The following is a 17,030-nucleotide window of genomic DNA, read 5'->3' as shown; positions in this document are numbered from 1 at the left end:
CACCCCTGGTGGTGAGGGACTGGGGTAGGGTTGGAGCCGAAATGATTCATTAACAGAAGTCACTTGCCATCTGCATCGTGTGCATGGAAACAACATTTTGGATCACCACAATGCACAGTAAAAATTGGATAAACCACTGCCACCAACTGCATGACTCACCGTTTGTACCACGCTTGCTGCAATGCTCAGACATTACTCTTACAATTTACAAATGATGTATGGAGGAAGTAGAGAGATAAAGATGAGAGAACACAGCAATTTCCAGCAATCACACATCCATATATATGAAAACCGTGCAGTTCACATCAATGCCATAAACCCCATTTCTGCAAGTTCAAACATAAAATTACTGATTTGAAGATGGATTTGTCAGCAGTTCAAGAGATTTTCTGAGAAATTCCACTGCAACTGGCACATCATCAAATGCTAAAGCCCCCACAGCAAACCTTGCAGCCTTGTGCGCCTCAGCAACCTTTTCAGGTGGTGGCTGGTAGTTGCTGTCGTAATGGAAAGTCTGGGCAGAAGTCCGTGCAGGTTCTGCATAGTTACTTCCATTCATGCCACTAGGAGTGTACTGACCTGCTAATGGGTGGCTTGAAACTGGTGGAGCCGACTGATGAGAGTAGGAAGCATCAGAACCTTGGAAGTAAGAGGGATACTGTGACGGAGCAGTAGGAAGGCTGCTGTCAGTAAAACTAGGATAAGATTGAAAATTGGGATAAGAGTGGGGTGAAGAGGATGTTTCATGTGAAGGATAATTTTGAGGCAATGATTGTTGAGATTCATGTCCGTAGGGTTGATGGTAGGGCTGAGAGTAAGAAGAACTTTCTTGTCTGTCAATGGGTGGAGGATGAAAATCACTGGAAGGGTAATTCGCGTTTGGGTACGAAGGAGGTGAAGTAATAATGTTTGTAGAAGGTTGGTGCTTAATATTATCATGGAACTGAGGAGATGCATCAGCTCCAGCTCCTGCTCCTGCTCCTGGAAGGTTTATTGAATTGGTTTCACTTGGTCCAAGATCCTTCAGAGGAAGAATGGTTAAAACATTAGAAAGTATTTCCAGTGTCTCAATAATTAACAGCAGGATAAGAAGCAGCTTTACTAAGTTGAAAATAAAAAGTCATTAGTTGGATAATTACTCCAATCATGGCTCATGCGAACTTCTAATCGGAAACAAATACCAAGTTATCTGGGATCATTCAAATTCTACGAGTGCAATGGTATACAATATTAAATGATGCACATAGTATAGCTCAAATGCGGTACAATCCAAATCACTGCGAGTCAAATCACTTGAGATTAAAAATTCACACCTGCCAGGTCTGCACTGGACTTGCCTTACAGTACCAGACCCATCATTGTATTGGCTCAGACAATCCCAGCTTTCAAACTCAGATTTTAGTAATTTGACCAGATTTATTCCTCACAACACAAGGTCAAGAGTTTATCACACCTTCCCTCTGGTAGCACTGAAATGCCAAAAATAAAGATGACTAAACCTCAATCCCGAACCAGGGCGTACCCAGTGACGAGGCTCCCACCACTACGGGGTTTGGGGAGAGTCAAAGTTTACGCAGTCTTACCCCTGCTTTGCAGAGAAGCTGTTTCCAGAAACTCGAACCTGTGACCACTTGGTCACAATGGAGCAACCACTGTTGCACCAAGGTCCACATAATGAAGTAGTTCATGGGGAAATATTGATATTTTAAAGGAATCTCCAAAAAAGATTCCATTTTTCAAGCAAAGCAGAGGAAAGAACCCCACAAAGGTCTCTTGAGAAAGATAAGGTCAACATGTTGCTATTTTTCAAGTTATAAATCAGAGACGCGCCTTGCCAACACAATGCTCATTCTCAAAATTTATCGCTAACTTGACAATGTGAAAATATTATTTAAGCTGAAATCTTCTATCATTTTTAATGGTCTTGTGTACTTGGGATACTATTCTAAATGCCTTTTACACTTTTTGGTTGCAACTTCCTCATTCCCAAATTGTCATCACCAAATTTCCTTCTTTTTAATTTCAAAATGTACGGAATAATTTAGGAGAAAGCTATGACTAGTTCAGAGGAGCCTACAACAACAAACTAAGCCCTATCCCAACTTAATGGGGTCGGCTACATGGATCCGAACAAAACAAAAAGAGAACAAAGATATACTGAAAAGGACAAATAGAAAATGAGAAATAAATAGAAAGATGAAAGATAATAAGAGGAAAAAGGCACAGCCCAGTACGTCAGGATAATCTCAGCTATATGGGGTTAGCGACATGGATCCTTGCCCTCCAGTAGGCTCTGTCCGAGGTCATACTCGGGACCAGACCTAGGCTATGCATGTACTTCCTCACCACTTCTCCTATGGTCATTTTAGGTCAGCCCCAAGCTCTTTTAACCCCTTCAATCAGAATCATATCACTCCTCCTAACTGGGGCTTCCCTAGGTCTCCGTTGAATGTGACCATACCACCTTAAACGACTCTCTCAAAGCTTACCATTGATCGGGGCAACTCCCAAGTCCGCTCTTATAAGTTCATTACACACTTTATCCTTCCTCGTTTTTCCACACATCCAACGTAACATCCTCATCTCAGCTACACAAAGTTTATCAATATGACACTTCTTAACAACCCAACATTCTGCCCCATACATCATGGCCGGGTGAACAACAGTCCTACAGAACTTTCCTTTAAGTTTTAGAGGAATACGTCGGTCACACAGCACTCCAGGAGCACCTCTCCACTTCATCCAACCAACTTTAATTCTCTATGTAACATCATCCTCTATGTTACCTTCTTTACTTATTATTGATCCCAGATATCTAAAATAGTTACTTTGCGGTATCTCTCTTTCCTCAATTCGCACCATATTAGTATATCCATCAAGGTGTGACTAAAATTACACATCATATACTCCGTCTTTGTTCAACTAATCTTAAATCCTCTTGTTTCCAGAGTAGACCTCCAGAGCTCTAACTTAGTGTTTATCCCTTCTTTTGTCTCATCCACCAAAACGATATCATCAACAAAGAGCATACACCATAGGACTTCGTCTTGAATGCTCTCAGTTATATCATTCATGATAAGTGCAAAAAGGTAAGGGCTTAAGGCTGAGCCCTGATGTAATCCAATCGTAATTGGGAATTCCATACCTTGACCTCCCACAGATCTCACTCTAGTCACCACTCCCTCATACATATCTTTAATGACATCCACATATTTACTTGGCACCCCCCTCTTCACTAGAACCTGTTGGATTAGATCTCTAGGGACTCTGTCATAGGTTTTTTCCAGGTCGATGAAGACCATATGGAGATCCTTCTTGCTATCTCCATATCTTTCCATAAGCCTCCTCAATAAGTAGATAGCTTTAGTCCTGAATCTACCTGGCATAAAGCCAAACTGGTTCATTGAGATAAGAGTCTCTCTTCTCAATCGGGCTTCAATAACCTTCTCCCAAAGTTTCATTGTGTGACTCATTAGCTTTATGCTTCTGTAGTTATTGCAACTTTGGATATCACCTTTATTTTTATAGATCGGGATTACAATATTTCTCCTCCATTCATCTGGCATCTTCCTTGTGGTCATAATCCTGTTAAACAACTTAGTTAGCCAATAAACCCCACAACCTCCTAAGGTTTTCCACACTTCTGTTGGAATCTCATCTGGGCCTGTTGTCTTACCTATTTTCATCTTTCTTAGGGCTTCTTTAACTTCCGCCACACTAATCTTTCTTACATATCTATGATATGAGGTATCCTCTAGGTCAATTCTACTCGACCTATCCCCATTTAGTAGGTCAAAAATATACTCGTCCCATCTCTTCACAATGTCCTCATCCCTTACTAGCACTCTCCCCCCACCATCCTTGGTACACCGTACCTAATCGAAATCTCTACTCGTCCTTTCTCTCATCTTAGCTATCTTATAAATAGCCTTTTCCCCCTCTTTTGTGTTTAGGTTGATATAGAGATCCTCATATTTCTTTGCCCTCGCCATCCCCACAATCTTCCTAGCTTCGTTTCTAGCATCATAATACTTCTTTTTATCCTCTGGTTCGTTAGTACTTTGCCAAGTTTTAAAGCAAGTTTTCTTGGATTTAATAGTTGTTTGTACTTCATCGTTCCACCACCAAGTCTCTCTAGGAGCCTGGAGACTACCCTTCGCTTCCCCTAGCACATCTTTGGCAACCCTCTTAATACAAGTCATCAGAGGAGCCTACGTCCAATATTAAAAACTTGAACATGTCTATGTCAACATTTGGACAATAAGAGTAACGAAGCAACATTCCGAAAATAGAGGGTATTACTGGTGGAGAACCAGCAGCTTCTATGAAACTACAAGGTGGTAAAAAGATGGTAAGATATCAACAACCACTGAGACCATAACATAGAAAGCTTTCTATTTTTCATTTCCATGTTAAGATTTTTCTATGAAGGAGCAAAGATAATGTTCCATTAAGAGACTAACCATCTAAATTCTTTTTTTTTTTAGCTTGTCTATTTCCCAGTTGGTTTTAGAAAAGTTTCTCATACTAAACTAATATTATCTTATTTAGCTAGGTTTCTCCTTTCACTAGCAGTCTTTCTTATATATAACTGAATTGAGATAAAGCTACTGTCATGTTTAGAAGCTTACATATGTAACAGTTGGTGTACTTGATGGGATTGATAGATCTTGATCACCACCAGGTGGTCCCGGTTCAGGCTTCCGTCCTTCTTTCAAAGCTTTCCTTATATCCACAGCTTTCCAGGCTGCATACTTCTGTTTCTGTTCAAGCTGTCACAACAGGCCATCTAAGATGTCAACAAAGTCAACTCAACTAAGCCTTTTCTCAACTAAATGGGGTCAGCTACACGACAAAATCAATGGAGTATGATTCTCCAAATAATATAGATGAATAAGGGAAAAAAACTCTAGGATCAGATCATCATCCTTCCAAAGTAATAAAAGCTAAGGAAAGGAAACAAATAACTAACATGGAATATAATAACAATATTTCAAACTCACATCAGGTTGGAGTTCCCCAAATTGGTTAAGAATCTCAAAGAAGATGCTTGCAGCGTAAAAAGTTTTTGCGGTATTCCTGAAACCAGCCAACATATGTAACTGAAAAATCAACAACAATAGCACATAGAATAAAGGAATAATATATGTATTTTCTCTTTTAAATGGCCTAATGATCACATAGCAAACATACTGAAACGCATGACCCACCACCGAAAATTTCTTTTAAATCCCACTCATAGTTGTCAAGGCGGCGTCCAGGCATTTTTTTTACGCCTGGGCGACACCTCGCTTTGCTGGAGTCTTGAAAGGTAACAGTTAGGTGACACCTTGAGCACCTTGGGATGCCTATATGTCTACGTGGTCACCTTTTTATGTTTATGTTTTTTTTTAAATATAAATAGATGCCATTTCTAATAATCCTATTTGCTTGTGTAGGTAATATCATACAAGTGAGAAGCATGCAATCACTTAGTTGAAAAAAAAATTAAAAAGAATAAAACTCATTCCTTTCTTCATTGTTTGATTGTTGTTAAACAAACTATAAAAGTACCAAACCCTAGCAGCAACAGCGTACTTCCACTTCCACTTCCGGCAAGACTTCAGCGTCTGATTCCAGCAGGTGGCAGCATTGCTGCAACCCCTGATTCCGGCTGTAAATTTTGTTTTGTTTTTTCTTCTTCTCCTGTTCTTCCTCTTCCTCTTCCTTTTTCTTCACATCTTTTTCCCTTTTATCTCTTCTGTCTCTTCTTCTTCTCTGTTTAATTCCTGCTTAAAGCTGATTGATGATTACTTGATTTAACATTCCGTACAAATGCCCAATACCTTGAATGTTGATTGATGATTACTTGATTTCAAGTTCTGATAATCTGATTTGCAGTTTGCACTGTTGTATGATACTATGACTGAGATTGACTGTATTTATCTTTGTAACGGGTATTCTGGTTAGTAGTTATACACTTATTTTCTTAGTGATTCTTGATCAGTTGATGCGGCTTAATGTTGGTTTTTTTTATGTATTATATAAGTTATTATGCTCATATTATATAAGTTGTATGCTAGCAATACTAATTGATGGGATAATGGGATGGAAAAGGGGGGGAGGGATAACATTTGGGTGTCTTGGGTGGCGCCCCTCCACTACCTTGGGTCACCTTGACAACTATGATCCCACCTATAATACATTCCATGTCAAAATTTAGATGAATCTGAAGATATACATCCAATCTCACCTTATTATCAATGGCAATTTTCTATTAACTTTTGAGTAAAGATGAGTTACAGTTCAAGAGGTAACTAACTTGACAAATGGAAAGACTAATTATGGTATATAATTTACAGTTTTACACACTGTAGGATTCCCCTCAACTCAACTAAACTAAACTAAATTCAAGATGTAACCTGGGAACTCATAGGGAAACAAAGAAAATTCACTATCACTCATACACTAAAAAGAGAGAGAGAGAGTACAATGATTCTTCTCTCCACATGTAGCTGATTTTCCAATTATGGAATCCTCCAATAACAGCTTTCATTTCAAACGTCATAATGGGCTCACTAAAGACTGATGGAAAGAGTCGGCTAGGTTGTAAGCAGGTCAGATTGGATCAGATTTAGGTTTATCCAATTTTAATCTGAGATCCATCAAATCTAGAGATATCAGATTTGGATTGGAAGTAGACAAGATCAAACTCAATCCATAGGGTTTTATTCCAACTATTTGGAGTCACCCTCTTCATTACTATTTTGCCATTCAACTCTATTTCAGACATCACCTACACTAACACACAACTGCTCTTGGATACACCTTGATCAAATTGGATCTGGATCACAATATAATCCATTAACAACTCTAGCATGGCTATATCATCTGTGCACATTAGCATGGCCATGATTAACTTGAGGCATATAGGGTATCATTGATAGGATGTGCTCCAACCAAAGGAATCAAATGTGTCACCGCAAGTAATGGGCCACACTTTCAGAGTCTATTCAAGAGAGTGTTTTAAAACCCAGTGAAACCTGACCAGGCCACACATTCCATGCTATCCAGAGCTTATGTTAATTCTCTCCCCCCCCCCCCCCAAAAAAAAACAAAGAGGGGGAAGTCATTCAAAACAAAAGGATTGCATTGACCCATTTGGCTTGAATGTTTGAAACCGTTCCACCAAATCATATCAACCAATTTGACCCATTCACTTTATGATTTATGTGATATCTGTGAACAATAATTATGATGTCATGACTCATGAGATCAAAATATTAAACTTTGTTTGATCTGGGATTCGTTCCCTTTTAGAAGTTGACGGAAAGGCAGGGCTTTCAAACACTTAAAGAGGGAAACCTTAAATAAAATTATCAAATTAAGACAAATGGGATTTTCGTACAGGTCAGCTCGCCCAGCTCGGTCTTGCTTATCTGCCTTTGCAAAAACATTCGATGCAAATCCCTCCACATATAAATTGTCATCTGGGCCCAACTTCAATGACTTCTTATCCTATGAGAAGAACCAATATAGGAGAAGATAATTTCAGTAAAGATGAAATTGATGCAGTCCAACTGAATTTAAAAAAAAAAATAACAAAACACAATAACAAAAGATATAAAGAGAAAAGATAATATTGGACAATAAATTAGGGCATATGAACATCGTGTTCTGGAAAATATGGCTCTAATATCGGAAATAGAGAAATGGAAACAAAAAATAGTATAGGAAAGAATAAAGTAGAAGGCCTGAGAACATTAAGGAAAGAAAAGGCCCAGAAAGATTCCTGGTATTGAGGCCTCCAATAGCATACAAGCAGAACTAAAATTTTCAATCATGAAAATCATATAAATTAACGTTTCAAATGCAGACAAACTAGTTACATCAGCAGCAGCATAAAATGCCTAGATATTTCTGGTACTTAAACACTTGAAATAAGAAAATACACTACTGGACACATGGAATTCATTAGAAAGTGCAGTTCACTTATAAAACTTAAAGAGTCTTAGATTACAATCCATTCCAGCCAATTTCAATCCATAGTGAATTCTAAACACAAACTCAGCCTTATCGCTACATGGATCCGAGCAAAAACAAAATTAGAAAAAAGGGGAGTCAAATGGTAATAGAATGTATGAAAGTAAAACGAAAGAAGCACAGCCCAGCAGAACAGGAAAATCTCAGCTAATGTGAATTCTAAACACTTCACCTTTAGAAATGGAAAAAAAAAAAAGGCTAAAGCCACCCACAAACACAGGCATAAGGTTGAAACTACATCATCCTTCCTTCCCAAAACAAGCAAGATTCCAATGATTTAGAGTCTATTACATAAGGTGCAGATTTTTAGTCAATGAAATGATTGAAAATTCCTTCATAGCTTGATCGACCAACCATCTCTTCTTTTTATGCGAACAACCTAGGAACTGATTAAATTTACCAACAAATGCCTCTTCTCTAACTCAAGTGAGAAGTAAGAGCACATCATCTCCATTGTTCAACAATCGAGCTCCATAACTCCATCAATCCAGAATGCATGCCTATCTACTCATTGGCCTTTTGGGATAACATATAACAGTGAACAAAGAAAGTAAATAATTACATTTGGCTAGGACAAAACAACAAATGTAAGCCTTAACATTTGCATTCACACTCTTGCTTAACAGATTGACGTAGAATCAATGGGCTGTGGGTTAAAACTTGAAATATTGGTCAGTTAAACAGCTTCTGACACATTTTCACCAACTCCAAGAATTAAAAGGGTGAGTTTAAATGTAAGATGTTTCACTCGAACATTAAAAAAAAAAAATTTGGTCGGAAGTTTTAAACCCATTGCACTCCCAACAGAATTATGGCTGCAGCAGATTCGAACTTAGAAACACTTTCCTTGGAACAGTTTGGACTAACTATAACTCCCATAATAGACCAATTTCACTTCTTAAGAGAATTATTGAGCAGTGGGTACACAATCAAAATGTTTTCATTGAAGCCAGTTCAACTAATAGAGGCTTCAATGGGCACATTTCACCTTCTCAAAGAACTACTAAAAAACATAAAACTTCATTCACACGTACAAAGTGATCAAATGGGTTTAGCACTTAGAAACATAATTGTTTGGACTTCTAGTAATTCCAGGAAGAGAATTACTGGCTTTATTTCTTCTCAACGAATACAAGCTAATAATATCATAATGACACTTTTTTTTTTTTCACATAACTCACTTGCAAGCACCTGCACACATCTCACTTAACAAAATAAAAACACTTAAAATTGGATATCCTATGCAATTATGGCTTTGGTTTCCCATCCTGAACTTTTGACAAGGTAAACTTTATATTTTGACCTGTAGAAAAGGACGATAGGCTTTCTCCATTCTATTCCTGATACAACATAAAAGTAGATTTATCATCAAAGATATCCACCTCCATTTATGCTATAACCCATATATCCCAAAAAGAACCAGCAAAAGATAAAAATGAGGGGGTGGTGGGAGAAAAAGAGTTGAGAAGAGAAGATTCAGAGAATGGTTTGACTTGTCTAGAATGACAGAGGCTGTTCTTTTTTTATAAAGTGGATAACGGATTACAAATAAGGAATGCTAGGAAAGGCTGAGTCACAGTCCTTATCCCAACATACAATGAATTTAGATAGTTTAGTCATAATCATTATCCTTAACACTACCCCTCAAGTTGATGCATAGATATCCTTCATGCCCAACTTGAATACAATAGGATGGAATGACTTAAAAGTCAAATCCTTTGTGAATACATCAGTTAATTGATTCTCAGAAATGACAAAGGGGAAGCAAATTGAGCCTTGTTCAAGCTTCTCCTTGTGTCTATCAATCTCAATATGCTTGGTCCTGTCGTGTTGGACTGGGTTATGGGCTATACTAATTGCTGCCTTATTATCATAGTAGAGCCTCACCCCAAATCGTAAAGTAACACTTTGAGCCATATAAGTTCACAGAAACCATCTGCCATTGCTCGATATTCTGCTTCTACACCAAATATTGAAACCACTAGTTGCTTCTTGCTTCGTCAAGTAACCAGATTCCCATCCGAGGAACGTACAATATCTTGAAGTAGAGTGTTGTGTTAGAGTTGTTAGAATATCTTGTATAAGGATAGCTATGTCATTGTCCTGTTATAAGACATGACCAAGTTGTATTTTTCCTTTTCTTGTTTTATTCCCCTTTACCTCCCTAGGGAGGTCTGTGTAATTTGGAAGAGTTTATTAATGAAGTAATATGTGTGTTGAGAATCACTAAACACACACAACCGATTCTCTCCCAATCTCTCTTCTCTTCTTCTTCTTCCCTTTCTCCTAGCTGTTAAACCTTTGATATCTCATTAGAATCGATCCATTGAAGATTTAACTTGGTATCAAAGCTAGCTTCTCTGGTTTGAGAGTCGGCTAAGCTCAGTGGTTGTCCTCTCTTCTCTTTGGAACCCTATATAGGTAAGGGTTCCATTAGAGGCTGTACTATGTGAGATACTATACTTCTTACAGTCTTTGGAGTGATATTTCTAAAACCAATTCCATATGGAGAGAGTTTAGGAGCTGTTGAAGTGGTTTGAAGCTTTAGAAGGTGCCTGCCTAGCTACCGCCAGCCTGTGGAGTGATTGTCTCGATTCTCCTTCATCTCTCCATCTCTTTGAATGAAACCTAGTGCATTTGAATCGCCTAGAGGTGCTCTCTTAGACCCCTAACCTCTCAGTTGTTGAGAGGAGTGTTGCTGGGCTGGAAGCTGCTGTGAAGCCTTTGAAGATGACCCAGAATTTACGCCAGCCTTGGGATGTTTGAGTTTCGATTCAGCCTTTGGCAGACTGTTTTGCCTTGAAACTGGGCTTATTTGAGTCGTATAGGAGTGCTGTTTTGAAGCCCTAAGAGCCTGATTCTTGAAGGGGGAAGATTTGGAGACCATTGCTCCCTTTTTTGCTGCTGTACAAGTATCGGCAGCTCTGTTTCTGCTTCTGGTTTGATTTTTTTTTTAATGCCAATGTAGTCAATGGTTGTTGGTTGATGAGAATGGAAGGCTTACATCTTGTTACACTTGTTGAAGGTTATGAACTGCAGTCCCTTGGGTGTTAGCAGGGTTTGGTTTGTGTTATGCAAGTTTCTTGTCCTTTGTTTGCTTGCTGTTTTTTTTTCGGCTTTGCCTCTGGATCTCTGTTGTGAAATTGGACAATACCAACTACTTGGATTGGTCCCATTCTGTGAAGTTGCCCCCACGCAGTAGGGGAAAGTTGGGATACATTACTCGGTCTATCACGGCTCCTGCTACAACTGATCCAGGCTATCTCAAGTGGGAGACTGAGAACTCCACTGTTATGACTTGGCTGATATTCTCCATGAAACCTGAGATAGGTAGGAGGTTTATGAGTAAGGAGACTGCAAAAAATATCTGGGACAGTGTCTCCAAAGTTTTTGATAGAGTTGGAAATGCAACAAAAGTGTATCAAATCCTCCAAAAGATCATCCATATGAAATAGGGTGATAGGAGTATATCAGAGTACTACAACTCTAACATTGTATAAGGGTAGTTCTATCATTGTCCTGTTATAAGACATGATCAAGTTGTATTTTTCTTTTTCTTGTTTTATTTCCCTTTACCTCCCTAGGGGGTCTATTTAATTTGGAAGAGTTTATTAATGAAGTAATATCTGTGTTGAGAATCACTAAACACACACAACCGATTCTCTCCCAATCTCTCTTCTCTTCTTCTTCTTTTACCCTTTCTCCTAGTTGTTAAACCTTTGATATCTCATTAGAATCGATCCATTGAAGATTTAACTTGTTGATCATCAATAGAGCCAGCCCAGTCAGCATTGGTAAAGGATTCCAATTTCAAATTGCTATTGTCGAAAATAAAATGCCCTTTCTTGGTACTGATTTCAAGTACCTCAAAATCTGAAATACTCCTCGAAATGAGTAGTCTGTGAAACATGTAGAAACCAACTAACAACCCCTATAGCAAACATAATATCTGGTCGGGTATGGGAGAGGTATATCAACCTTCCTACAAGTTGTTGGTATCTCTCGATCTACTTAATCACCCCCTTTGCTGCTGAGTTGATGAGTAACCTCAATAGGAGAATCCACAGATTTACATCCAAGCATACTTGTCTCACTAAGAAGGCTAGGACATACTTCCTTTGGGAAATGAAGATACTCTTACTAGATCGCGCAACTTCAATCCCTAGGAAGTATTTGAGAGGTCCTAAATCCTTGGTCTCAAACTCTGTAGCTAATTGAGCTTTCAATAAGGTGATTTCTACATCATCATTGCCCATTATTGCTATATCGTCAACACAAACAAGGTGTGATCAACGTGATTTTGCTTGTACCCAAACTTCTGCATGGCCTTCTAGAATTGGCCAAACAAAGCCCGAGGTGACTACTTAAGACCATAGAGGGATTTTCGTAACTTGCACACCTTACCAACTATAGATGATGATGATGCAAAGCCTAGAGGGATATGAGGATATCAATGTAAACCTCTTCTTTGAGATCGCCAAAAGCATTTTTTCCATTCAGTTGTTAGAGATTCCACCAAAGATTTGCAGCACAAGATAGCAATGCTTGAACAAAATTAATTTTTGCAATAGGGGCAAACATGTCCTGATAGTCATTGCCATAGGTCTGGGTAAAGCCCTTGGCAACCAGTCTTGCCTTGTATCTCTCAATGCTTCCATCTGTCTTCTGCTTTATAGTGAACACCCATTTACATCCTACTGGTTTCTTCCCTTCAGGACGAGGGACAAGCTCCCAAGTACCATTTTTTCTTCAAGGACTGCATTTACTCTCCAATGACATCCTTCCACTTAGGCTCTGTTATTGCTTCTTTCCAACCCTATGGGATAGACACAGAGGACAACGAAGAAACAAATACACGATAGGATGGAGATAATGACTCATAGGAGACAAAGTTAGAAATAGGGTGTTGGGTGCAAGTTCTAAATCCCTTTCTAATAGCAATAAGAACATTATCATCATTAGATGAAGCAGAAAAAATCATTACCTGATGTTCGTGATGGAGCAAAATCAGGGAGCGTAGATGGACATGGTAAATTGGAGATGGGCTTTTCCTTCCGTCAAGATTAAATGAGCGGATCTTTTTTTTCTCAATGGTGCAGGTGGAATGTCACTATGTCAGGTCTCTCCCCCTTACCACTAGAAATATTAGAGGGCTCAATAGAAACAATATCTATCTTCTCCCCTTGAATTCGAACAATGGCAATAACGAAAAGGCGAAATGCTAAGAGGAATCTCACTAGAAGAAATCTCTGCCTCAACACTCTCCCCCTGAAGAGATGATTGGGAATAAGACTCAGTTTCATAAAAGTAACATCCATGGTAACTATTAGGCGGCAAAAAGGCGGGGTGGTAGCATTTGTACTTACTTCTGAGAAGCAGAGTACCTAAGGAAGATATATCGGAGAGCTCTCAAATCTTATTTTGATCAAGAGGGAGAGGAATTATGAGCAAAGCAAACACAACCAAATATTCAGGGAGGAAGATGAAGCAAGGGATGGGTCCAGAAGCAGCCTAATAGATGTTTTAAAGTCAAGGACACTGGAAGGGACATGGTTAATGAGGGAAGTTGCAGTAAGGACCGCATCTCCCCAATAGAATTTAGGAACATCTGTGGGAAACATCAAGGAGCGGGTGACTTCAAGAGTTCAAGAAGATGTCGGTTCTTCCTCTGTGGAATACCATTTTGTTCAGGGCTACAAACATAAGAGGTTTGGGACAGGATACCATGTTCGCCAAGATACTAAAGGAATTGGCCATAAATATATTTAGTCCCATTATCGCTTTGTACAATCTGAACTTGGACATTGAACTGAGTCTGTATCATGCTTTAAAAGGACCGGAAACAGAAAAAAGCTTCAGATTTCGTTCGAATAAGATAGACCCAAGTTAAACGAGACAATTATCAATAACAATGATAAACCATTTGAACCCACCCCGAGCTATAGTCCAAGGACCCCACAAATCAGAGTAAATAATAGAAAATGGAACATTACTTTTATTATCACTGGGAGAATAAGGGGACCGAGTGTGCTTTGCGAGCTCACAGATATCGCAAACAAACTTGTTCAGAGTACAATTCTTTTTTAAAGAAGGGAATAAATAATGTTAAACACAAAAAGAGGGATGACCAATACGGCGGTGCCATTGATGCAACTGAGTAAGAGCACTGCCTGCTTGAAGAGTGTGAGCTGAGACCAGAGGAGGTGTAGCAGTGAGATCTAGGTCGAACTAATACAATCCATCACGTACCCTACACCATGTCAATCGTTGCTCCCATCACCAAATCCTGAAAAAACACAATGAGTGGAATAGAAATGAAGTTAAGATAAACAGTGAGACGATAAATGGAAAGCAATTAGCACAGAGGTTAGGGACATGGAGAACAATGACAAGGAGATAGTAGGAGAGCAAGAAACAAAACCTTTACCAGAAATAGCAGACAGAGACCCATTGGCAACTCGGACCTTGTCCATACCCAAACAAGGGTGATAAGTATGAGACATGGAGGAACTAGTAATATGAACGGAAGCCCAAGAATCAAGGATCCATGAAGGACTAGAATGAGAAGAAACATGAAATATACCTAATTGGGCTAGATGAGAAATAAGTGTATTGGAAGAGGCCACAGTAGAGGGAGTTGTACCAAGCTATGTCATCATGTGCTAGAGAGCAACAATCTATTCCGAAGAAAACAGAGATGTAGTAGTAGAGGATGAACTATCGGTCGTCTCAAAGAGATGAGCCTGAGGCCATGAAGATCCTTATTTCCCTCAACGCCCCCTTTAGGGCGACCATGAACAATCCAACAAGTCTCGCTGGTGTGGCAATGACGCCCACAATAATCACACTTTACTAGGTCTTTTACAGGAGGACCAGGTTTAGTGATAGAACCATAATGGGTCATGGTCTGGAGTACCTGAGGAGTAGTAACTAGAGCCGATCAAGTAGGGGCAATAGAAGGCATCATAACAGAGCGGCGACGTTCCTCAAGCTTAACCAAATTATAAGTCTGGAGCAGTACAGAGCATTTATCTCTGCTAAGAACCTAAACTTGGATTTGATAGTACTACAAATTCAAGCCAGTAAGTAAGTCATAGACACTTCCATCTCACACTCAATTTTAAACGTAGCAACATCAACAGTGCAAACTATGGGGACAGGGGGAAGAAAGTCCAATTATTGCTACAAAGCATTGAGGGTAGAATAGTATGCAAAGAGAGACAAGTCCTTTTGGGTAGTTGCACGAACTTGTTGACGAATCTCATAAATCTAAGCATATGTCTATTGAAGTTGAGAAGAGAAGATTCAAATAATGATTTGGCTTGTCTAGAATGACAGAATCCGTTCTTATTTATAGAGTGGATACCGAATTACAAATAAGGAATGCTAGGTAAGGCTAAGTCACAGTCCTTATCCCAACATACAATGAAACTGGAGAGTCTAGTCGTTACCCTTATCCTTAACAAGAAGCCTTGGAAAGAAACAAAAGATCTAATCTAATAGCTATCCTTCATCTTAGAGTCGCACTTAAAAAGCTGACGATCTCCATTTCATTTCAAAGATGCCCACCCAAAGTTGATTAAAAAGCATAAGTAAGGAGTGGACTGCAATTGCAAATTTTTCTGCTTTGTATCTCATCTACTAGTATTGGTGTCCACTATGTATTTTTAATCTCATCTTCTATCAATCTGTTTAAAATCTGATTAATTTGTTCCTGGGTTTTATGGTAAGCAGAAACTTATGCTCATCGTATTCCTGTTATATGCTGAAAATTGTGTCATAATTAAACCCGCCTGGCTTTGGCATCTTCTCATCTTTACTACAGCATGCTGATACATTAAAAAATGGAGCTCCTTTTGCAAGACCAATCTCCCCATCTCTTACCTTGGATGCTTAAACTCATTCCTGAGATAGGGAGGATACATTTCCAAATTGAGACACTGTATGAATATTTTCTTAAAAGTTAAAACAACTTGACGATCGAACACAAATAGAATAACAGCACATGCAACATGTGTCTCTCTATATGGAGTGAGTAAGAGATATGCCTAGGTGACCCCGGAGTCGCCCATCCAGAGGACCCCAAAATTGGATTGGACTCCATGTAATCAAAAGTTTCTGAACAGAAGGCAATGAAATGGGGGGATAGGATGTGGGGCAAGTACATTATTTGGAGGAGGGGGAGGAGTTCCTCTAGATAGCTGACCCGGGGTCCTCCTAGCATTGCTCGAAGAGTAATTATAGAGGAACAGCAGGGTTCTTCCCAATTTCATTAACCACTTAGGTTTCGTTTTCCCTCTGAGACTCAACCATAACACAACGAAAAAATATTAATTTGTAATCACCATCTCAGAGACCGATACCCCTAATGAGTATATTCAAAAGAAGTGAACAGCTCACCCTGAATATAGAGTGAAATCAACCAAACAGAAGTAAGAAGTTATAGCACAAAACCATGGGTAGTAAATTTGGAGTACGAAGAAACAACGTTAGTATCCAAGGTTCAACCCTAAAATTGCTTCCTAACAGTGATCAATCTCCTCAGGGAACTGGAAAAGCCTTTACCTTTTCAAGCTGATTCATTAGCGAAACAAGAATAGCATTAGTAGTTTTCGTACGCTCCTTCTGAGGGATCTTCAATCCTCGTTCCATCGCGTACAATCGACCTGAGGAAATAAAAAATTAAGAAAGATGTTAAAAGGATGAATAAAAGGGCACGAATAAAAGTCGAACACAATAGGAGGTAGGAGGAAAACAGAGTGAAATCGGCGAAAAGGAAGAGAGGGGATGTCTACAGTAGTAAGCAACGAGGGGCTCATGTTTCTGCAACTCATCCGCTCTCTGAAGGTATGGAAGGAGGAGCTTCGCTGGCTCGTTTTCGCTCCCCATTGTTCTCCTGGACGTTCTGATCTCTACTCACACACACAGGCACGGAGGGAGAGAGGGAGAGGTATGAACACGAAAACGTGCATGCTTGTACCCGAAGGAAGAACTGACGTCAACGAAAA

At 39.2% G+C, this 17,030-nt stretch overlaps 1 protein-coding gene across 1 annotated transcript; it reads right to left on the bottom strand.

The window, feature by feature from the left end:
* Positions 1 to 227: 227 nt before the first annotated feature.
* On the bottom strand, positions 228 to 17,007 carry LOC122642064 (protein HOMOLOG OF MAMMALIAN LYST-INTERACTING PROTEIN 5). Its single transcript, XM_043835468.1, has 6 exons — positions 16,818 to 17,007; positions 16,588 to 16,688; positions 7,388 to 7,497; positions 5,004 to 5,079; positions 4,632 to 4,772; positions 228 to 1,021 (listed from the first exon to the last, which is right to left on the bottom strand). The coding sequence occupies exons 1-6, from the start codon at positions 16,909 to 16,911 to the stop codon at positions 347 to 349; spliced, it is 1,197 nt and encodes a 398-aa protein (XP_043691403.1). The 5' UTR covers positions 16,912 to 17,007; the 3' UTR covers positions 228 to 346.
* Positions 17,008 to 17,030: the final 23 nt, after the last annotated feature.

Source organism: Telopea speciosissima, chromosome 10, assembly GCF_018873765.1.
Source record: "Telopea speciosissima isolate NSW1024214 ecotype Mountain lineage chromosome 10, Tspe_v1, whole genome shotgun sequence".
NCBI lineage: Eukaryota > Viridiplantae > Streptophyta > Magnoliopsida > Proteales > Proteaceae > Telopea > Telopea speciosissima.
This window is presented reverse-complemented; position numbering and strand designations above follow the sequence as displayed.

Coding starts and splice junctions, on each gene's coding strand:
- LOC122642064 (XM_043835468.1), bottom strand. CDS start 16,911: ATGGGGAGCGAAAACGAGCCAGCGAAGCTCCTCCTTCCATACCTTCAG. Junction 7,498..16,587: donor TAATGAATCAGCTTGAAAAG/GTAAAGGCTTTT, acceptor TTCTTCTCATAG/GATAAGAAGTCATTGAAGTT. Junction 1,022..4,631: donor GTACACCAACTGTTACATAT/GTAAGCTTCTAA, acceptor CTTCCTCTGAAG/GATCTTGGACCAAGTGAAAC.